This window comes from Rhinolophus ferrumequinum, chromosome 10, assembly GCF_004115265.2.
Source record: "Rhinolophus ferrumequinum isolate MPI-CBG mRhiFer1 chromosome 10, mRhiFer1_v1.p, whole genome shotgun sequence".
In the NCBI taxonomy this organism is placed as follows: domain Eukaryota; kingdom Metazoa; phylum Chordata; class Mammalia; order Chiroptera; family Rhinolophidae; genus Rhinolophus; species Rhinolophus ferrumequinum.
This window is the reverse complement of record NC_046293.1, coordinates 48,087,875-48,111,839: the sequence shown is the minus strand read 5'-3', so window position 1 is coordinate 48,111,839 and position 23,965 is coordinate 48,087,875. Positions and strand designations below refer to the sequence as shown.

The window sequence follows — 23,965 nt, the reverse complement described above, 5'->3', positions numbered from 1 at the left end:
ATATATGTGAAGCTCAGGGGTGAACTAGGAGTTCATAAACAATTTATAGGTTATTTTCTCAAGCTCTTTTCTGTTATATCCATGGTATTTTCTAGATTCTTGGGGCCCCTTTTCTGTCTTTTAGCTAGAAAGCTTGGTCTTCATTTACTCCACTGTGGTGTATACTTGGCACAACTGCATGGAGAGCCCCGTGAAAAACAGGAGAAAAATCAATGAGATTAGGCCAGAGTTCCTTCAGTTAGTGAGGATGGTTCCTCTCCCTCAGAGCTTGAGGCTGCTGCTGGCCCTGATGCTGCCGCTGTTGTAGGTGTCACCACTACATGATTGCTTGGGGAAAGGGACATGGGGAATGAAAAACAGGGGGGAAAAAAAGATTTCCCTCACTTTTTTCTGAGCATTAGGAGACCCCTTTCCCACTCCTAGGACAGAGCTAGAGAGGTTTTCATAGAGTTCTTGCTCTCTGTTGTTACCAGTGGTTTCAGGCTCCATTAAGCCCAAACTAGGGGTACAACTGGATGGGAAAAAAAAAAACTCACGGCCAGTTTGATAATATGTCAGATTTGGGGCTCTTCCCCAATCCACCTGCTATTATTTACTTTCGAATTTTCAATTAGCTGCTTCATTTATTCTGTCTAGGCTTTATAGTTTGAGAGTAACAGGATGAAATGTGCTTACTCTATATTACCCAGACCTGGAACTCCCCAGTCTCATTTATTTTCTATTTTAGAATGTAATGGCAACTTAAGTCTCCTTATTTCACAGTTAAATATGGTTTGTCAATTATATTCTGTCATTTTTTTCAACATATATGTGATCCTGCCATGTGTAACAGTGTAAGCCCTGTTGAGATGGTGCTACGTTAAATGTATTAGGTTAGTGCAAAAGTAATTGAGGGTTTTGCAGTTTTTAACCTTTTAAATCGCAACTACTTTTGCACCAACCTAATAGAAGGAAATAGGAAAATTAATTTCTTTTAGAGCACAGTTTTCATGAACTCTAATTTTCCATGACTATATTACATTTGAAAAACTATTTTTAATAGTTTAATCTCTGTTTTCTGCCTGAGGATTTCTGGCTTGCCTTTCACTGTGGAAATGTTTTATTCTTTATTTAAAATAACCTTTTGAAAATGATTCGTTTCAATAGTTAGGTTACTGGTCATCATGGAGCATGGTATGAGGTGACATGCTTCATTATTAGTGGACTCTTGGAATTCACTCGCTATTGCAAACACTGTACGCAAGAATTTTAGAGATCATGTGGTAAGTCCATTCTTAATTTTTGGAGGAACCTCCACACTGCCTTCCATAGCGGCTGCACCAATCTGCATTCCCAAAGTATACAAAGCAACTACTAACAGAACTAAAGGGAGAAATTGACCAAAACAATTATAGTAGGGGACCTAAAAACATCATTGACAGCTATGGATAGGTCATCCAAACAGAAAATAAGTAAAGAAATATCAGCCCTAAATGACACACTAGATGAAATGGACATAATTGACAAATAGAGCACTTCATCCTAGAACATCACACTATACGTTATTTTCTAGTGTACACGGAACATTCTCAAGGATAGATCATATATTGGGACATAAACTAGCCTCAGCAAATTAACAAGATTGAAATCATACCAATCATATTCTATGATCACAAGGCTTTGAAATTGGATATCAACTTCAGAAAGAAAGCAGGAAAAACCACAAATTTAAACAACATACTTTTGAAGGACGACTAGGTCAAAGAAGAATTAAGAGGAGCGAGAGATCAGAAGATACCATAGAAAACAGATAAGAATGAAAATACATCCTATCAAAATTATTAGGATGCAACAAAAGCAGTAATAAGCCGGAAATTTATATCATTACAGGCCTATCTCAAGAAAGAAGAAAAATCCCAGATAATCAACGTCATGTTACACCTTAAAAAACTAGAAAAAGAAGAACAAGTGAAACCCAAAGTCAGTAGAAGGAAGGAAATAATAAAAATCAGAGCAGAACTAAATGATAAATAGAGAACAAAAAGACAATAGAAAAAAATGCAACAAAGGAAATACCATCACTTTTAAAGGTTAGGATTTCAACATATGAATGGGGGGATAATAAATACTCAGACCCTAGCAGCATGTAAATGATTCCATGAAAAAAATTGAGTCTTCTGAGTTTCATATCCATTTCAATTTTACTATTGATTGGTAGTTATAAAGTTGGGTGTAATTGAAACTATTGGTAGTAAAAATTCTGTTGCTGTTTTTATAAATAGATACCGAATTTACTGTTTCTCTTCATTAAGAATTTTATTTTTAACTGAAAAATGTGATGTGGAAAAAATATGTAACTATTTTGATCGTGAATAGAGAGAAATTGGTCCGTTGAAGGGACATTTTGTTTATTAAAGACCTATGTTATTTTTTTTAATTCATGGTGTTCAGGTAATTATACTGAGATAATTGTGTGAAAACATACTATTTCATAAAATTTGAAGAAAAAGAAGAGAGACTTTCAGTCTGAAAAGCTTTTTCTGGGCATAAGCCTTTTATGACGTGGAGTCAGGCACAGTGTAGCTCTTATATTTACCTAATGGCCATTTCCATAGAGGAAGTCTCAAATGGCCAGAGCATCAGCTGACCTTTGTGCTCTAATTTGCATGTATCCTTTGGTTTTGAAAATTAAAATCCTAACTATTATGTTAAAATTGACAGTCCAGTTCTGAGTCCTTTAAAGATGGAAATGCTATAATGGTCAGGGGGTTAGAAAAATACATTTTTAATCCATCTGTTCTCAGTTGGGAAGCCTACTTTTACAAACAAAAATGTTGAAAGAATTTGGTTCTTATTGTGTGCTTTTGTAATGTCTTGTTCTTACCTCCATTACTGCATGTGCAGTGATATAATTGTTGATTTTTGTTTTTGCCAGCTGTGTCAGTGCTTAAGGCCTAGTGGTACTTAGAAAATTGTGAGAACTGACTAAATATTTACTAAATGAATAAATAAATTAGAGACAGGTTGTAGAAATGTGGGGAGTCTGGTGTAGGGCTTATTTGAAAAAAGAAAAAAGTGATGACTAGTTAAGGATACTTAAGATCTTTAGTTCAGGAAATAATTTAAATTCTAGTAGTTGAATTTCTGGGATGTTTAAATATCGTTTTGTGTATCTTTTTCTAAATTGCCTTCTTAGGTGATATGACCAGTCTTCATGTTGGGATAGATGTTTTCTAATTCTTCTAATACTTTGTTTTAAATTGTTTTTTTCCTATATGCTGAAAGTGACGTCTTGTGCTTCTCCCTCACTGAACAAAATGTTTTCATTATTGTTGGCCTTCAGTACTTACGTGTGTTTTCACGTTTGAAGGCATAGTTACTCTGTCAAAATGTCTTACATTCTATATAAATTGTTCTCACATTCAGCTGCCCTCTGTAATAAGTCATTCTTTATACTTTTCCTATTCTGTTTTCCTCTGAACCTAAGTAACAGGAGCAGCTGAGTGAAAGTGAAATGAAATGGGACTAATTTTCATAATTCTCTCCCGAGAATAGTTTGATGGAAAACTGATTGATTGCTCAACCTGAAGAATATTAAGGGTAGGAAGGCTTACAAATATTTGTATATTTACTAAATAGTTTAAATGACATTCTTAGCTACCACCTAGGATATTGTACAGTTTCACTTAACCATGACTTTTTTTTTCCTAGAGTTGCCACATTCCTAGAGTTGCAACCATTTAAGTGTTTCATCTCCTATAACTGTATAAAGTATAAAATAGGAAACAAAAATCCTAGGACTGTTTACTTCCAGTCCTAGATGTTGTGTCTTGGGTTCAACATTTTTATTTGCAGGTAAACCGGAATCTTGATAAATATTATAACTGTAGAATGAAGAACTTATTTATGTTTATACTATAAGATCTCTTTGAAAAACTATTTGACAATTTACATTTTGTGAAACTTTACTCAGCTTTTTCTATATTGATTTTTTTTTGCAATACAGGAGTTTCTTTTGAATAATGAAAATCTATTCTTAGAGTCATACAGATTTATCATGATATATCTAAAATCCATTTGAGGTGGGAGGTTTTCATATGTTTGTACATGTATGCTAGTTGTTGAGTACTTCTTTTGTGCTAAGCACTTTAAGTGGATTTTGTGATTATGTAGTTTAACCTTTACAATTGACTGAAGTGGTTACTACTGTATCTCCATTTTATAGATGAGGAAACAGCCTTTAAAGAGGTTACTGTCACACAACTAGTGACAGACTAGTTGAGATTTGAACTCAGAGGTTATCTCATACCTGTGCTAAAGGAACATCCCTGTCTCTATCCTGAAGAGTACTACCGTGTTGCCCCGAAAATAAGACCTAGCCAGACAATCAGTTCTAATGCATCTTTTGGAGCAAAAAGTAATATGACCCGATCTTATATAAGACCAGGTCTTACATTATAGTAAAATAAGACCAGGTCTTACATGAAGTTTTGCTTCAAAAGACACATTAGAGCTGATTGGCTGGCTAGGTCTTATTTTGGGGGAAACAGGGTAGTATTAAAGTTCCAATACGAAACACGTAGGTGAAGGATATTCTAAACAAAAATGTGTCAGAATAGGCCACTTGAAGCAAAGAAGTCTTACAAAATTGTTATATGGTGGAAATCAGGTAAGAAAAAAAAAACTTTGGGAGGATTCTGCAAGGGATTAAAAAATGAACAGTGACGTGGCAGACGCAGGAGTCAGTTGATTTATGTAGCAAAGAAGCTGGAAAGGAAATAACTTTCAAGCTGAAGGAGTTAATTGCCTTAACCTTACTCTGAAGTAAACGAGTTGTAGGCAGTAGAGCAAATATTCATGATAGTTTATTTAAGCTAGATTGATAAAATAAATGTAGATAAATCAACAAAATCACGTACCCTTTGGGGGATTTTAAAGGCAATCAAGGACTACATTGCAGAACTATTGACTCAAACTGTACCCGAGTACAGGTTGAATACAAATGTGGATAGATGCCTATACTTAAGAAAGCTGGAGAGGCCCTCTGTAATGAGAGACTGAACCACATCTCCAAATTAGGCAATCTTTTATAGTCTTTAATAGGGTTGGCAAACTTTTTGGGGCCAGATTGTAATTATTTTTAGGCTTTGCAGAGTATATGGTTTCTGTCACAATTATTCAACTTTGTCATTGTAGCACAAAAGCAGCCATAGGCAATGTGTAAAGGAATGAGCGTGCCTGTACTTCAACAGAACTTTATTTATAAAAAACAGCCAGCTTTTTTGACCACTGGCCTATACTAGTGGAAAATATCCCTCCCTAGACATTAATAAAAAATAGCCTGTTTATGGTTTCTCCAAGAGAAAATAACATTCTTACAAGTAGGATCAAATTTTTGAGTAGATAATTGGGAGGCACTTACTCGTTTTATTTAAGACCGGGGTTGGGATGGAAGACCCGCAGTAACAGTAATGGTTAACATTTGAATGCTTCCTATTGCTTGACAATGTCATAAGCACAGGTTTGCCTGACACCAGTGCCCCAGTCATTAATCACTGCAGTATACCACTCAGAGTACCTTACTGAGTGTCCCATCTTTTTTAATTGATTTTTTTGGACAGAGGGTTGAATTTGGGGACTGGTTTATCTTGAATAGAAGATTGGAAATAAAGGATAAAGAAGAATAGACTATGAGAGGTTCTGAGAGTCACTGTGGATTCTCTAAAGACCGTAGCCACACAGATCGGTGTAGTATTGACCATCTTCATGAAGTGGCCTTGTCCTCGGCTTAAGTGCTACCAACAGAGTGACAGGCCTTACTTTTTCGCTACATTCCTTTCATTCAACCCTGGCTCCTGATAGCATATCAGTGTTCTTCTGTAGTGCATAGAGTCTGTAATGGCAGGATTGGGTTTGGGAAGGGGGTGGGAAAGAGAATTAAACTTCCTCATAACCATATGTCCCTCTTCTTCTTTCTTTGTACCCAAAGGATTTGATTGTACCCTTTTGACAAAATATTATTAGATTTGATCAGTTAATCAGAAATGTTGATTTCTGTTTTTTTAGTCCTGTGTTTGCCTTTGTCTTTCACTTTTAGTTAGGGCAAACAACAATTTTATTACTTGTCCCTATTTTTCTATTATTAACAGTGGTATTAATAACAGCCATTTATTGCATAGCAGTGGAGCTGGGATTTGAATCTAGGTCTGTTGGACTCTAACATTTGTAGTCGTAACTAGGATGTTGATATCTTTAGATATTGTAGGTTTGCTTGAAGGACAGGAGGAAGCAAGAAGAGGAAGTTTGAAGCGAACTGGAAAGGAAAGGAGTTCTGTTTCGTAGTAGATAAAAGGAAACAGACTTTGAAAGAGCTAAAAATTGGAGGTAGGGAAGAAGGATAGGAATTTCAAATGGAGCCAGCCAAAGCTAAAAAGTTTAGTTTCTATTACCAGGAACCTTTGGTCCTTTCTCGGATTGCTTGAAGCGCCCTGGCAACTACTACAGTGTTAGTATCACCGGTATAACTTGAAGCAATTTTCTTTTATAGAGGGTGGTGGTTATATCCTAGAGCAGCGTTGTCTAGTACAGTAGCCAGTAGCCACATTGGACTACTTAATTAAAACTTACATAAAATAGAGTTCTTATCAAAGACTTAAGCATAAGACCTGACACAATAAACTGCATAGAAGAAAACATAGGTACTAAACTTATGGACCTTGGGTTCAAAGAGCATTTTATGAATTTGACTCCAAAGGTAATGGAAGTAAAAGCTAAAAGAAACGAATAGGACTATATGAAACTTACAAGCTTCTGCACAGCAAAAGAAACCATCGACAAAAGAAAGAGGCAACCAACTGAATGGGAGAAGATTTTTGCAAACAGTGCCTCCGATAAGGGGCTAATATCCAAAATATACAAGGAACTCATGAAATTCAACAACAAAAAAACAATCAATCCAATTGAAAAATGGGCAGACGACCTGAAGAGACATTTCTCCAAAGAGGATATACAAATGGCAAATAGACATACGAAAAAATGCTCAACATCACTAATCATCAGAGAAATGCAAATAAAAACCACAATGAGATATCACCTCACCCCAGTTAGAATGGCTGTCATCAACAAGACAAATAGTAACAAGTGTTGGAGAGGCTGTGGAGAAAAAGGAACCCTCATACACTGTTGGTGGGAATGCAGACTGGTGCAGCCATTATGGAAGGCAAGTGTGGAGGTTCCTCAAAAATTACGAATAGAATTACCATATGACCCAGCAATCCGTCTCCTGGGTATCTACCCAAAAAATCTGAAAACATTTATACATAAAGACACGTATGCTCCAATGTTCATTGCAGCTTTGTTTACGGTGGCCAAGACATGGAAACAACCAAAATGTCCTCGATAGATGAATGGATAAAGAAGTTGTGGTATATATACACAATGGAATACTATTCGGTGGTAAGAAAAGATGATATAAGAACATTCGTGACAACATGGATGGATCTTAAGAGTATAATGCTAAGCAAAATAAGTCAGAAAAAGCAGAGAACCATATGATTTCACTGATAATGTGTTATATAAACCAAAAACAACAAACGAACAAGACAAACAAATGAGAAACAAAAACTCATAGACACAGACAATAGTTTAGTGGTTACCAGAGGGTAAGGGGGTTGGGGGGTGGGAGATGCGGGTAAGGGGGATCAAATATGGTGATAGATGGAGAACTGACTGGGTGGTGAACACACAATGGGATTTATAGATGATGTATTACAGAATTGTATATCTGAAATCTGTGTAATTTCACTAACACTTGTCACCCCAATGAATTAAAAAAAAAATAGAGTTCTTCACTTGCATTAGCTACATTTCAAGTGCTTGAAAGAACAATTCCCTATTGGACAGCACTGTTTTGGAGAACTGAACTGTCTTATACACTACTGTTACTTGAACACACTGTAACGGCTGGCCTGGGACTCTCATGTCCGTGTATTCCAGGGTTTGTGTGGGAAAATGAGTTTTAGGTTCCTGAAAACTGTTTTGTATCAATGCTTTCTTTCATTCCACATTCTAAAAATTGATGGCTTTTATGATAAATAAAATTTTAAGATCAGGTCATTCATTCTTCCCAAACTGCTTTATGAACATATTTGTAATAGTATTTCCAATACATAACAGAGGCAATAGTAAAGCTCAACGTGGAAGACAGAAGTACTTTAAGATCATTATATTACGTATAACAGAGTTAAAAGATATTTTAGCTTGGAAAGGTAGAACCTTGGAAGAAATATTAAAGAGTGAAATTTGTGAATTAAAGTCATCTGAAAAATAAATAGTTTACTTAAAATCTAGAATGAATAGCCATTCTTTGAAATTTATTTGAGGTAAACCAAAATTAAAAGAATTAATTTTAACTTACAGATAATTAATTTGTAGAACTTATTAGTAGAAAGTAGTCCAGGTAGAATATGACGTATGATTGTAGAGTCATAAATAGTTAATCATGAAATTGGGTTATATCTAACATTTTGGGAAACCCACAGGAAGGATAGTTCTGGCCACCCACAGCTTATTTCTTAATTCTTTTATTGACCATCAATTACTGGCTAAAACCACGAGCCTGTATTGTATTCCTATGTCCCTGTTACTACAAGTTCAAAGCAAAACTGGTATTAAAAACTGCGTTCTTAGATTAAAAAGTGGAGTCCAGGTAGAGAGAATAGATAAACATGAACAAGTCACAAATTGTTGAATTGAAACTTGTGACTTTCATCTAGTGAAATGTTAAGACCCCATCATTTTGAATGAGTAAACTTGTAATGTGGAATAATTTTTTTTAGATATGGAAACAGTTAATGTGTTCTGTGTTCCAGAAGAAGCACACAACTTGTATATATTTGGAACAGAGTTTTTTAAGCCGAATTCTAACATATAAGACCAGTCAGTTTATAACTTGACTGAAGTCTCTTAGCTTCTTGTAATAAACTATTACTTACTTACTTCATTGCATGAGTTAAAATAGAGAAGACACTATTTATTGTAAAACATAAATTATAACCTATTAATATTTAAATATTGAAAGTTTAATCTTAAGAGAGGAAATGTGAAAATAGCATAGATTAAACCATCCAATGGGATATAAATTATTTAGCTGCATAAAAGGATGGTATATTACATCTCTTCTGAAAACTTCCTAGTTTTTTAAAATATTGTTAATTTGCAAATTGACCATTTTATCACATTGAATTAACTCCAACTTAAATATATTTTTTTATTCTCAGATATTTAGGATAATGGTGGAGTGGGTATAATATAACTTCCCCCAAATAAAGAATTGCACTCAATTATAGATCATACAGGAGCACAGTCTGACTCTAAAATCAACTAACCTGGGAAATTGTCTAAAGCGTGTTTCTTAGACTTTAACATATGTATGAGTGATGTACAGATGTTGATAAAATGCAGATTCTTATTCACTAGGTCTGGGGTGGTGCCTGAGGTATCCTGCATTTGTAACAAGTTCCCAGGTGATACTGATACTCGTAACCTATGACTATTTGAATATTCTTAAAGTAATCTTCTGTCTCAGCAATTCCATCATTTCTAGTTGCTCAGCTCAGAATACTTTGGAATTATCCTGGACTCCTGCTCTCTAATACCCCACGTTCGATCTTATCAGCAAATCCTTATGGCTGTATTTTGAAAACACAGCTGGAATCTGAGCACTTGTTACTACTACTCTGGTATAAGCCACTGTCGTGCCCCCTCTAGGTTACTGCAGTACTCTCCTTGCTGGCTGGCTTCTGCTCTTTCCTTTGTCTCCTGTGCTTAAAATCCCCTACAGGTCCATCTCACTCAAAGAAGCAAATGTATTTACCTTTGCTTACAAGGTGTTGCATGATTTTATGGTCTGTTATCTTTCTGTCCTCATCTATTACTTTTTCTTTCTTTCACTCTATTCTAACCACATTTATCTCTCTTTGTTTCTTGAACACAACACACCAGGCATACTCTGCCTTTGGACTTCATATATGCTGTTCTTTCTGCTTGCAATGCAATTTCTGTAGATACTCATACAACTCTCCATTGCTTCTTTCAGATTTCCATTCCCCATCCACGTTATCGATGGCTTTTCCTAAATACTGTGTGAAATAACAGCTTTTCCACTTTCTCACTAGTTAGCTATACTAGTATGGTTTTTAAAATAATTGCATTGTCTTTTTTCAATAGTACTTCTCAACATCTAACATACCAGGTATTTTACTTTGTTTATTTTATCTTCTCCAATAGAAGGTAAAGGTGGGGATTTCTGTCTTACTCAGTTCTGTATTTAGGGCATTGCCTAATACTGGGTTTCCCCGAAAATAAGACTTAACCGGAAAGCCCTAGCATGATTTTTCAGGATGACATCCCCTGTACATAAGCCCTAATGCTTCTTTTGGAGCAAAAATTAATACAAGACTTGGTCTTATTTTTGGGGAAACCCACTAGTATACCTGTAGCACTCAGTAAATCTCTGAGTTTTTTTTTAAAAAAAAAACCCACAAGAGGTCATTGGGCCTCTCTTTGAATACCTTCATTAATAAGTTATTCTATCTCCCTTCAGAACAGCCCATTCCATTTGAAGATAACTGCTAACCAGAAGCTTTCTGTTCTTCCATGCTAAACATTCTTACTACTTTACCTTTCTGCATATTAATATGGTTTCCAGGGCTGTCACCATTTTAATCATCTTCCCTGGACATTTATCATTTCTTTGTTGATCCCTAAAGAACAGCACTAGGACTAAAACAATGTTGTACAGATAGGCTAAGTGAGAAATTTTCCGCTTGTTTTGACATTCTGCTTTTATTAAAATAGGCAGACTTTGATTGAGTTAACTTTTGTTTTAGTTACTCTAATTCTGACTCATTTCAAATTTTTAATCCACTAAAACCTTTAAATCATTCTTATGTGTGCTACTAAGTTTCTTATTTTCTGCTTTACAGTTGAAAGTTGAACCAAAGTCAGGCATTTGCATTTCTCCTTATTTAACCTAATGGGGAATTTTCCTGGGCAATAGATAATCTTCTATATAGAAACTAGCATGTGTAAATTATTTAAGAAAACAATAGAAAAATTACTTCATATATATATATATAGAGGAGAATGATAACTGATGAAATTAGTGATTTCTTGTGCCTAGATATTCCAAAATGTATTTGAATAGTTCATTGCAATCACGTCTTGCATCAATTCAAGAAAGAATTCTAAAAGTTGATTAAAAAACAATTTTACCTCATACTTTTGTTGTTCTTGACTAACAAATTAATTTCCTTTCTCATGTTTCTCATTTGCCTCTTGTAATCACTTTTCTAGTCCTCTAAGCCAGAATAATCTTTGATTCCTTCCCTGTATTTATTTAGTTACCAAATCTCAGAGATACTTGAGCTCTTCACTTTTCTATTCTCTTCACAGCCAGTTACCCTAGCTATGCACATGTCTCTGCTTCTAATCTCTCTCCACTAGAATTCATTCTGTGCTTTGCTGGCAGCTCATTCTTTTAAGAGACTCATTTACATCACTTTTATCATGTCAGTCTTTTTCAGAGGAATCTATAAGATTGAATTTAAACCTCTCAGTCAACCCTTAGAGATCCCTCTATAATTTAACCCTACTTGATTTACATTGCTCTGTTTATTGCGTTCATTATCCTTCACTGTAATCTTTCAGATGTCTTGGCATCTATGCCCATCCTTCCTCAGTACACACACATACAGACCTTATACCTTCACTCACTGTTATTCTTACTGGCCTAGCTAAATGCTATTTTTTCCCTTCACACTACATTGCTCCTGAAATGCCTTGAACATCTCCACATATATAACATATCACCTTCAGTGAAAAACCCAGTGCAAACTGATCTCTTTGTGTCTAAACTTCAATTGTATTTATGTCTGACCACACGATTTATCATTTAGTCATTCTTGCTTAATACTTGTATAAGGCTTTTCGTTTCATTAAGACTGTGTACTCGATGACTAGGAATATAAAATAGTATTGGATTATCCACACAAGTTACTGGCTGGGCTTGTACTGTGTTCTTCTACGTGTAAAATGATTTCTTACAATTCTTATTTTTTATGTGTTATTGGGAGATGGCAAACATAAAAAGTCTGTATTATAATTCATCCTATAGGAAACCCCTTTTCAAGGAGAAATGAAGAAGAAAACTGTATATACCCTAAGTGTGGGAGATCAGGAATATGAAGATATGGAAGGTAACTTTTCATTTATATAAAGCTTGTATGTTGAAAGCAAAACTTAGTGTTTCCAAAGTCTATATTTGTATACATTGCAAAATATACAAGTTTTTTGTTTTTCCTTATTTTTATTCTTAAATTCTGAAATAAGCTGCCTGAATAAGAAGTGCACACAGTTTTTCCCTCCTCCTGTGTTTTTTTTTCCGATTTTTCAAGGTTTTTGGTTTGTTGAGCTCTTTTCTTTTTCTTAAATCTTTGCTTCCTACTTATTTGGGAATTACATACTTTTTCTATTTTGTTGTTGTCTTTTGTGTTTCAAAATAACATTGATAATTTCCTCGGCTTCTAAAGTTAACATTTTAATCTTTACTGCCAACAAAAGAACCTTAAAACACTTTAACTCGGATCATCCTTCTCTAGATTTATAAATTATAGTTATCCATCATTTTGGGTTTTTTTTCCACAAGCACCACAAATTAAATGATACTTGATAACACATAGTATTTGGGCAGGGGTTTCGTTCTTCCTCATTCCTTTTATTCTTCCTGAAAAACCTGAAGTCCTTTTCGTGAAAAGTCTGTTGGTAAACTCTTAAGAGTTTATACTTATTTTATCTTCTTGAAAACTATTCAAAGATGGATGTAGATATATAATTCGGGATCGATAGTTGTTTTTCCTCCTCCTAGCACATTGAAGATATTATTTAAGCCATTTTTTTGGTTTTCTTTCTTGTTGTCAAGAAATCTCTTTTCAGCCTTATCATTTCCTTGTAGATGCCATCTCTTTTCCCTCTTTTGCTTTTAATATCCTGTTTTCATCTTTGATGTTGGATAGTTTTGCTACATAGTTTCTAGGCTTGAGTTATTTTGATTTTTCCTGTTTAGCATACCTTGTGTGTCCTTTATCTGTTGGATCATTTTTGTTCGTCTGTTTAATCATTTCCCAGTCATTACTGCTTTATTGCCTCTCTTTTATTCTTTTCTTCTGAACTTCAATTAGTATGTTAGACTTTGTTCTGACCTCATTTTCCAATAATATCTCTTTCACAGGTTACATCTCCTGGTCTGTCTCTTACAGTCTAGGTAGTTTCCTCAAATCTCTCTTCCAGTTCACCAATATTTTTTTCTTCTGGATCTAATCTACTGTTTAATCATTCTATATAGTATTTGAAAATTCTGATATTTGAAGCCAGTGTGTATCCCAGTAAATTTATAGTTAATATATAAAATATACATATAAAAAGTAAATCTAAATAAATTCTTGTTTCTGCTCATTCTTACATCAAGGCAGCTTATTTTCTTAGGTTTGGTAATGTGTGATTATGAGTTTATATTTGCTAAATTTAATCTGTGGAATCCTGGGGACCTAAATTAGGGATGCTTTCCTTCCATCCCTAAATTAGGGATGTTTTTTCCTGGACCCAGGCTGGGACCACGTTAGCCTCATTTGAGGGTCTTGGCTTAACATGGGAGTCTCAGAAACAGTTTCCCTACCTGGCTTGGTCCTAAGGGTTAGTCTCCAGATCTGAACACTAGTATGGACATTTGTTCCCAGGATGATTCCAGGTTTTCCATTTGCTTGGTGTGTACTGTTCACATTTCAGCTGACCAATTCTTTATTTTTGTTTTATTGTATGTCAAATTGTGAGTTCTTTTATTTACTTTTGAGCCAGCAATGCATACTTTAGTATATTGATAACATTGCTGGTGGGTATTTATTTAAATTAGTACAAACCATAAGGGTTATAATTTAGTGTATGTATTCAAATTATAAATGTACATACATTTTGATCTAGGAATTCCATTTTTTGGAATTTATCCTATAAATATACTATTATAAATGTGAAATGACAAAGTTTTTTTATTGCAGCATTGTTATAATAGCCAAAGGTTGAAAATGAGTGAATGTTCAACATATTAAAACAAAACAAAGCAAACATATTGTGTGTAGTGTTTCTAGCATTTGTTTGAAGGAGGTTTGAAAGAATATTAGTATTTTCTTTTGTATGCATTAAAAAAATCTTTGGAAGAAAAAAGTAGAAATTTAACAGTTGTTAAGCACTGGGTGGAAATGAATGGATGGGGTACATAGAAATGGGAGATTTGTCACTAAACCTTTTGTAACATAAATTTTTGAACCATGTGACTATTTTTTTAAATGAAAAAATTGTTTTTTCCCCATTAAAAATATAAATTAGTAAATGTTGAGGATATTGTGCTCAAGGAGTATGTTTGTTAAAATGTATCTAATATCTAATTACTTGTAGAGAAAGGTTCTTTATAGTATCTAGTCCATGTTAGTGCAACAACTGTAAGTCATTTGGTCTGGAGAACTTGAAAGCATGTATGGCTTCTTTATAGGTGAAGAAACCAAGATGATACTACTACCACTGGTCTGTTGTACAGTGAAGCTGACAGATGTCCAATATGTCTTAATTGCCTATAGAGAAGGAAGTTGGTTTCCCAGAAAGCTGTAATCAATGTCTTCTGCATGACCTGTATTCTTAAATGGGCAGAGGTGAGTTTGAGACTAAGTATTAAATATTATTGTATTTTAGTTCCCTACCATGATTTCATTCCACCTATTCTAAAGAGTTGATACAGCCTTTCATAAATTATTTCACAATAATATGTGTTCCTGTACTTTGGTAAATTTCCTGTATATTCAAATCATGTCAGTGTATTTCTCCTTCTAATTTTCTTTTATTCAGCTTTTTGTTCTTTTATAAAAATTTAAATATGTGCCTTAAAAATACTTAACTTATAGGAATAACAGATTAAACATTTTTTCTGGTAGAAATGCAGTTATTCATCTTCAGTGTACTTGACCCTCTGGGATAAGATCTGATTATTACTAATAATAACACCTTCTGTCTGCTTTGGTGTTTTATATTTTTCAGAGAACTTTTACATAGATTATTTTGATTTCTTCTTTATATCAGCCTTGTGGGATAACCAGAGCAAATGTAATAGTGTCCTTCCATTTTACAGATGAGGACTTCGGATTTTGCATTCTATAACTTGGCCAAGGTCTTATAGCTTAAGAGGCAGAATGAATTTAGAACTGCATTTTCTAATTTCTGTTCTTAATTTATTATGAACTAATTTCAGAATTTGAGTTAGAGGTATTACTGAAATTCTTCATAGATAGTAAGTTATTAAGAAACGGGACATTTTGGACTTGAATGTATTATTGGGCCTGCTTAAGTAGATCACGGTACTGGTATATTGAATATTCATTATAAGCCACATTGTTATGAGTTTGTGAAATAAAAATTCATTGTCATATTAATTGTCAGTGTGTAAATATTAGTAAAGGAGGGTAAATCTCAAAAATGTTTTTAACATTAGTGCTTTCAAATTCTTTGATGTCCCTAAGCACATTGGAATTATCTCCTTATTACATAATTGGGGTTTTCAAAGTTCTGTATTTTATATTTTCATTAATAGTGTGGAAGGAGAGCATACCTGTATATCAACTATGGCTGAGGTTTGGGAGGAGGAAAAAAAGATTAGTACCAATTGAACTCATCATAGTATACTTGGAAACAGTTCTATTTAGATGAAATCCAAACTGGTATTTGGCAAGAAGGGACTAAGGATAGGTTGAAAATGTATTTGGGGGAAAAGTATTTTTGAGTTTCATTTAATTGTTTAATTAATAAAGCTCTGTGTGTTTGCAGAACACTGACTAATGAAATAAGAATGCATATTTTTCTCTGCCACCCAACTAAAGATTTCATCTGTGATGATTTAGTGCATCTTGGCTTGCTTTATGATTAAATATTTTTAAAATAGAGATTTTGCTTCCAGTAGAAAAGCAATATTACTGGATGGGTAGAAGGCTCCAGTTCAGTGCTTTTCATAAGGCTGTATTCAGTGACTACGTAATCGTGAGGTTTAGCAACATAATCTGAGTATGTTTTTTTTCTCTACGAAAATTAGAATTTATAAAATAGACATGATTCTCCATCCTTCCTTACACTTGACATACATCGTCACACAGCCATAAACTTTATTATAGTGTACGTGTTCCCGATTTCTCTAGGGTATGTATCTAGAAGTGCAACTACTAAGGTTGTACACTATGCACATATTCAACTACTAGATAGTGCTAACTTATCGATGTTTTTAATTCTTGTTGAATATTTTTAAGTTGAAAATACTTATATACATACTGATGCAGGCAACACCTTTCTAGCATGTAATATTTTCCTTCTTTTGTGTTAACTCCTTTAGATATAACATTTTGTTGAAGCCAAATTGCCTTTAAAAGAAGTACTTACCTGTGTACTACTGTAAATTGTGATGGGGGTGGGGTGGGGGTATTGTGGCATTGTTTAAATAAAAGTAATCTTGAAACTGGAGAATAAACAATATTCTAAATTATGTCATTATCCCTAGTGGGGAAAGCAGCCATCAGTTAAATAAACCATTAAGTGAGCAGTAACAAGAGCACAATATACTAATAATTGTTCATTATAAATAATAATGAATATTGGTTAACAAGTCACTTAGGCTTTGAACTAAAATTTCAGTTTGAATTTTTTATTGGTATAAAAATTAGATGTGTTTTGAAAGTATATATGTGCTTTGACAAATAGAATCAGATTCACATTCACTAGTGGTTTTTTTTTCCCATGGCTATTAGTTTATTAAGCTCTTTATCTCATGTTCCTCAAATCCCACCTATTTTTAAATAGAGGCATGCAATTACTTTGGATATTCAGAGTCTCTTAACCAGCCAGGCCCTATGTTAAGGCTTTCTTATATATTCTTTCATTTAAATTACTATATCAGTGTTATATTGATATTTAAAGCAAGATCTGAACTATAATTTGTTTCTAAATACTTCAAGGGATAGCCTGAAATTAAAATACTTTATAAAAGCTGATACAGAGTTTATTATTTTACTATGTTCACTTCGAGTAGGAAGGTAGAAATCAAAGTGAGACTTAGAGTGGTTGGAAATCTACATAGTAAAAAAAATACAAAATATATTTAGGATCATATTCCAAGTCGTATGTGTCTTTCAAAAATTGAGCTAGCTATCTGAAATTTGTATTTAAGGTTCACTGAAATATCATTCATAATGGATATCAAGAACCAAAAGAAGGACTCATTTACTTTCACCTTAATATTTTAGGCATTGAAGAAATTCTACTCTGTAAGAAACCAAGGTATATAGAAATCTATATTTATTTTGGACACATTTCTGAAATTTTTTATGCTCTTTAAGTATCTATATCCAAAGTCAAAGTCAGTTGCAATCTCTTCAAGCTCTAAAATTTTGGTTCCTTGGTTATTTGAAACGAAAGTCATATAAGGACTTTAAATTGATTAAGTAACTGAACTTAGTCTCTAGGTATTTCAAAGAATCCACTTTACCTAGGGCAAAAAGATTCAAGATAATGGAAGCTGTAGTGGTCTTCATAGCCCGTAGCCTAATTGCCTGCCCTTGAGGACATTAGAACAAATTGAAGTCAAGCATGTCACTGTCGCTATATTTGGTTTCAGGAACTCATAATAGCTAAGCTTGTTGGTTTATAAAATACTAATGATGATGTAGAAATAGAATATTGAATTAAAGACACATTGACATTTAAGGAAAGTTAAAATTTTGTTAAAGCATCAATATTGGAGCTGAGAGTCGGAAACTAAACAAAAGGAGGCTTTTGAACTGATGAAATATGTATAGAGCCAATACACTAAGTTTGTCAGCTACTCAGAAGTTATTTGTTTTCCTATACTGGGAGCAAAAACAGTCTAAACACAATGAGAGTTTTTAACTTGCCATCAATTTAACTTTGATCGTCTGATTTTGCATGTTTTAAAGTATAGTCCTGCGCTGCATAATGATGTTTCGGTCAACTACAGACCGAGTATGCAATGGAGATCCCATCAGATTATAATGGAGCCGAAAATTCCTATTGCTTTGAAGTCACAGCCATCATATAATGTCATAGAACAACGCATTACTCACATGTTTGTGGTGATGCTGGTGTAAACCAAACCTGCACTGCCAGTCAAAAGAAGTATATCACTTACAATTATGCACGTAGTACTTGATGATGATAAGATAAACAACTATTGTTTATGATATACTACACTACACTTTTTATAATTATTTTAGAGTGTACTCTTTCTATCTATTAGTTTGCTGTAAAACAGTAGCTGTGTTACACCGGCACAGCCACATACATCTTACATGTGTATCTGGTCTCGAGTCAATCATTTTTCTCTCGTGCTTGCTTTAATCTGTTGTTTTCTACAGAAAAGCTTATAGCCTGGGAACAGTAGGCTATATACCATGGAGCGTAGGTGTGTAGTAGGCTATACCATCTAGGTTTAAGTACACTTACGACGTTCGCACGAGGATACAATCTCTTAGTGATGCAATTGCCTAATGACGCATTTCTCAGAACATGTCCCATAAGTTAAGCAGCATGTGACTGTAGATAATTAGGCAAAGGCTAGAGAACTTTGCCGCATGGCTGTAGTAGTGACAGCTGATAGTAATTACGATTCTCGATAGACATGAAGCTACCCCCTTCCCACACACACACTAAGAGATAGGATTTATGATTGTGACACATTGCCAAGAAGTGGTGACAGCTTTGGCCTTTAAAAGGTTAAAGTTTGAGAATTTGGAAATACTCATATTTGAAGTGTTCAAGAGTTTTATTTACAGGGACATGCAATATATATATTAGGAGTTTCTTGGTATCCATCGAAGGTTCTTTTATCTTTTAAATAATATAAAATATTTTTCTTTTAAGTAATTTTTAAATGTGATTAACTTCCTATAAGGAAATTATCCTCCCTCAACTTATTTATCTCAGTCTTCCATTTCATATCAACTGCTGACAGCTTCAGTTTGAGAAAGTAAGGTTGATGAAATCAAAATTGGACAGTTGGCAGAGGTATGTTTTCTCTCATGAGACTAGAAATGAAGAGTCATACTATGGTGACACACAGTTCTTGAAGAAGTCAAACAACAGTGTTCAATGCAGACAGATGAGGGGTATGGATTAATAATACATACCAAAAAACCAAAAATATGACTAATTGACTTATATCTTAACTACTGATGTATTTTATATACAGATGTTCCTTTATGCAGTGAGTATAAACATAGACATCATACTGGTGATTAGACTATTTTCAGTAATGTAATTCAGCAAAGTTTTACTGTCTGGATTTTTCAATCAGTTTTTTCTAAAATTTAAATTTTCCTTTATTCTGAACTAAACCAAACCTCTCTGTTATGTAGTTTCTCTGGGAATAATAATTTAAACATACCTGTGGTACACCACTCTTAGTCTTTATCTTTATAAAGCATTGTCAGATATATTATTTCATTCATTTATTACAACCTGTGCAATAGGTGATTCAGGGCTGTCTGTTCTCATTCTTAAAGTGGGTTAAAGAGGTTGCTAGTTCTGACTCCTCCAGAACTTGAATTTGTGACTTCATTTTTCCAAGTCCTCCATTGTTTTCACCTTGTGGATTAATCCTTTGGTAAAACTTTCGGTAGACGAAGAACATTTTTACATTTTGAACACTCATTACCTAAAGCATATATGTAATAGATTTTCATTTAATAGTCTATTTTTACCAGTTGGGTAAATTAATGTGTATTTCCGTATGGCCTAGTGTTTAAATGTCAAATCTGTAAACTGATTTATACAGGCAGTTTACAGAATTTATGTTTTTATATTAGAAAAGAAAGTTTTAATTATTAAATGTGAAAAGAAATTAAGATTAAAACTAATTTCTACCCAACTGTTGTAATGTATCTTTGAGAAAAAATGAAAGGATTCCCTTGAGTAGTTAGATAAAATGCTCTGTTGGTGTTAATTTTATCTCTGACAGCCATTTGTCCTTTAGGAATACATTACTGAAAGCTGTTATAAAGAACCAGTTTCACTAATATGGATTGACAAGGACTGTCTTGAAAGAACTGGTTAAATGTCACAGGGAACGTGTAGGCTGACTTCAGGTGAACACTTTAGAGGTCCAAGCTGGGTATCTTGGAACCATCAATGTGAAAGGATAGGTCCTGGTAAATAGCTTTAAAATAAGTATCAACCTCTAATGATGTGCATTCCTAAATCAAATCTTTATTTTGAACTGCAGTTTTATATAATGTGCTCTATTTGTTAGTGGGAGAGATAGATGTTCTAGAGATTCCCATGAACAGACAAACCTACCTGTAAGCATAGGTACTGAGATTTAAACACTTGCTTCTCTTTCTCTAGGAGGGGCTATCTGTAGGCAGCCTTTGTGATTGAGGATAGAGCAGCAACAGGAAGCAAGAAATATTAGAAATCAAGAATCCTGAATTCCCAATAAGGAAGGTTTCCTGTTCTTACATTTAAATATGGGTTTGTCTGAGCTGGGAATATACAACGCTTCAGAATACTAGGGTATGTTTTACTGAAATCATTAGGAAGATTTTTTTTTTCTCTATCAAAATTGCCTCCTTAACTGATACAACCTTAGTACAGAGCATTCACAGTAAAATGTGTGCGCTCTCGTTAAATACATACACACTACGTTGTAAAGCCGTGATCATGTTCTATTTTGTGGCTGTATCCCAAAGTTGAATGGTAATATTGGACTACTTTGATTATGAAACTAATTAAATTAGATACTTTAAAAAGTACTGAAATGAAAGCCATATTGATTTAAATAGCTGAATAATGAAGGGTATTTTTGTTGTATCTAAGGAATCAAAATGGTGAATAATCAAAAGATATTTATTTCATTATATATAAAGAAAACAGAAAATTTGGGATAATTTTCTCCAAACTAAAATCACATTTTTAAGCAGAATAGGTGTATTAGTTAAAAATTGTCTATCAGTGAATTTTTAAAACTTCACAACTTAAAACTAACGTAGTTTATTGACACAGACTCTGAAAACTATGATTAAAATGTCTTTTGAGATTTTTCCGAATAAGTATCTGCTGGATATAAGGGTGAAATACCCTTGGGGGTGCCTTAAATTAGGCCAGTACAAACCATTTTTTAGTTTCTATTTGTAAAACTTTTCCATTAAAGCTTTTGATCATCACATTATGTGCAAATTTATGTTTTAGTGTCTATTAATGATGATGTCTTTGAACTTTGGCATGTGTTAAAGTAGCTTTATACTTTTCTTACAGTATACATTAACAAAAAATTAAAATCATAATTTTTTAAAATCTGTTTTAATTTATTGAAGTATGCTATGAAAACTTTATTGAGGATAACTGAATTTTTCTGTTTCCCCTTTGAAATGCTTTGTCAATCTGTTATAAGGTCAGAAGTGGATATCATCATTTCTCAGTAGTTGTAGCAAGATATTTTTTCTACTCTAGGTAGCTTGTTTTCTGCGCTATGCTTTTGTTAACTTGAGGAGGATAATTTGGTTTTAAGAAATTTTTCTGATGGCTGAGCCTGAGACAAAGAAAATCTAACCTATTTTCTAATGTTAACTAGATTATTTTTGGGAAATGTAAGTACATGATAATATATAGCAGTGGTTTTCCAGCAACTACTCTTTTTGTTTTCTTTGTTTTTGTAATAGCAGTGGAACCCTTTCTTCCAGTGAAACCTTAGACAAATCCATGGCAATTTTGCTTAAGGAAAAGAAGAACAAAAACAAAATCTTACTCAGAACCCCATTATTTGAAACCGATCAAAATGGAATGGCTCAGGTTAAAACTGTCAGTTTGAACACTGTAAAGCAGGGGTGTCCAAACTTTTTTCAACGTTTTTCACCTGGGCCATATGCGGTAAAATACACAAACAGCCGGGCCACTCACTCGAGGTGAAGTACATATTACCTCACCTGGTTTATTTAAGTAAACTAAACATATTTTTGGAATTTGCTGCGGGCCAATTAAAAATGGATTGCGGGCCACAGTTTGGACACCCCTGTTGTAAAGGAAAGAGTGCCATTTAGCTGATGTCAACCGAGGAAATTTAATAAAGAAGAAAATGGGATTGTGTAATGTCAAAGAGTTTTTGAAAGATTCAATACATCCGATATAGAATAAATTTCTTGAACATAGATAGTGGCTTTCTTTGGATCTTAGTAAGTGTTACATATTAAATAGACATAATAAAGTGATATATTTTAATTTCCATATGTCATGAAGTTTGCAAATTCCAACAAAAAGTCATTGAAAACTTATGTGTGTGTCTTTCTCTCTCTTTGTTAATATACTAGGCTTTTTTATTGTTAGTATAGTGAAGCTAGATGATGTTTAAAAGACTTTATACAATAGTTACTATATGCCACACACTGTTCTAAGATTATTAATTCCATTAATGCACATAAATACCTTGGAAATAAGTTCTGTTATTCCCATTTTCACTAATAAGACACTGTGACACAGAGAGGCTATGTAACTCACTCAAGGTTACACAAGGACAAGATAACGAAAGTAGAATTTAAATCGAGAGCCTCCACATCTGTCTTGATAGTTTTTGAAAAGACATTGAAGGAAACATTTACTGTTGTTTTATTTTTTTAGGAATGTTTGTCAAAATTTACCTTAAAATAAAAATATTTGAAACTTCAGTAAAAATACTTGAAAGCACTTGAAAGTTTTTACTTTTATATATTCTTTTGCATTAATAAATGTATTAACATAACCTCTAAAGAAATTACATACAATAAATTCTAATGTGGTAAACAATCACATAGTTAGGATGTTGAGTTCTTTGAACTAGAATTGCTGTTTGCAATGCATTATTAAAAAGATGTGCACAGCTTTGTCACTACTTGTAGTAAAGCTTCTTAGGGTTATGTTTTTTGTAGGGAAAGGAATAGCATCCTAAATCCATAGTACTTGGAAGTAAGCTGCGCTGGCTTATACCAGTCTGAACCGATTTAATATGTAGTAAGGTCACATTTCCTAATTCAGATGTGGTTAAAGCATTTTATCAACGCCTACTTACTAAACTTTAGCAGAGTAATAAAAGTAACTCAATTTATATTTTGGCTGCTTCCAAAGTGACTCTCGAGCTTTGTGAAAATGCGTTACATGATCAAGGGCCACACACAGTCTGATCTACCTATACTTGTATAAGCATATGCATATCTTGATAGCTACTGAAGTCCATAAAGGCAAAAATCAACATTTTTTTAACTAGGGAATATAAAATGATTTATCAAAAATCCATTACTATTTTTGACCTTTTAGACCATTACTATTAAATTCTTAAAAGCCTGTTTTAGTTTTTGAGTTATTTTTAAATTATTACTGACCCATAGGTATCACCTTTTAGAATTTTCTTCATAGGCTACAGAATATTCCCTCCTACCCTAGTAGACAACATATTCCATCTTAAATTGTTTAAATAATATAAACCCATTCCTATACAAATATTTAATAGTATATCAGAAATAATTATAGTTGCACATTAATTTTGAAAGTATAGGAAATATATTTACATCAAAATGAAGTTGATTTAGAATCACAGAGTGGTCAAAGGACAATTTCCCTTAATCTATAAAGAATACCTACAATTCAATTTGAAAAAGACCAGCAACCTAATAAAAAAATTGGCAGAGGGTATGAATAGTTTTAAAAATTCAACTTTGAATAACTTAAAAATAATGAAAATGTGTTCATCCTAACTCAAAAAAGGAAACATAAAATTAAAACTATTACAGCATACTACTATGCTGTTAAGAATGAGGCAGCTCTGAAATACTTACACAAACTAAGGTATATAATTAAAACAATGCAG

The 23,965-nt window shown here is 33.5% G+C and overlaps 1 protein-coding gene across 1 annotated transcript in view; it reads left to right on the top strand.

Moving 5' to 3' along the window:
• SCAF11 (SR-related CTD associated factor 11) overlaps positions 1-23,965 on the top strand; it is a 62,228-nt gene that overhangs the window by 13,532 nt on the left and 24,731 nt on the right. Inside the window, 4 exon segments of the mRNA XM_033116840.1 lie at positions 12,155-12,240; positions 14,582-14,658; positions 14,661-14,695; positions 14,697-14,735. Of these exon segments, the coding sequence (XP_032972731.1) occupies positions 12,176-12,240; positions 14,582-14,658; positions 14,661-14,695; positions 14,697-14,735 (216 nt within the window). The 5' untranslated portion in view covers positions 12,155-12,175.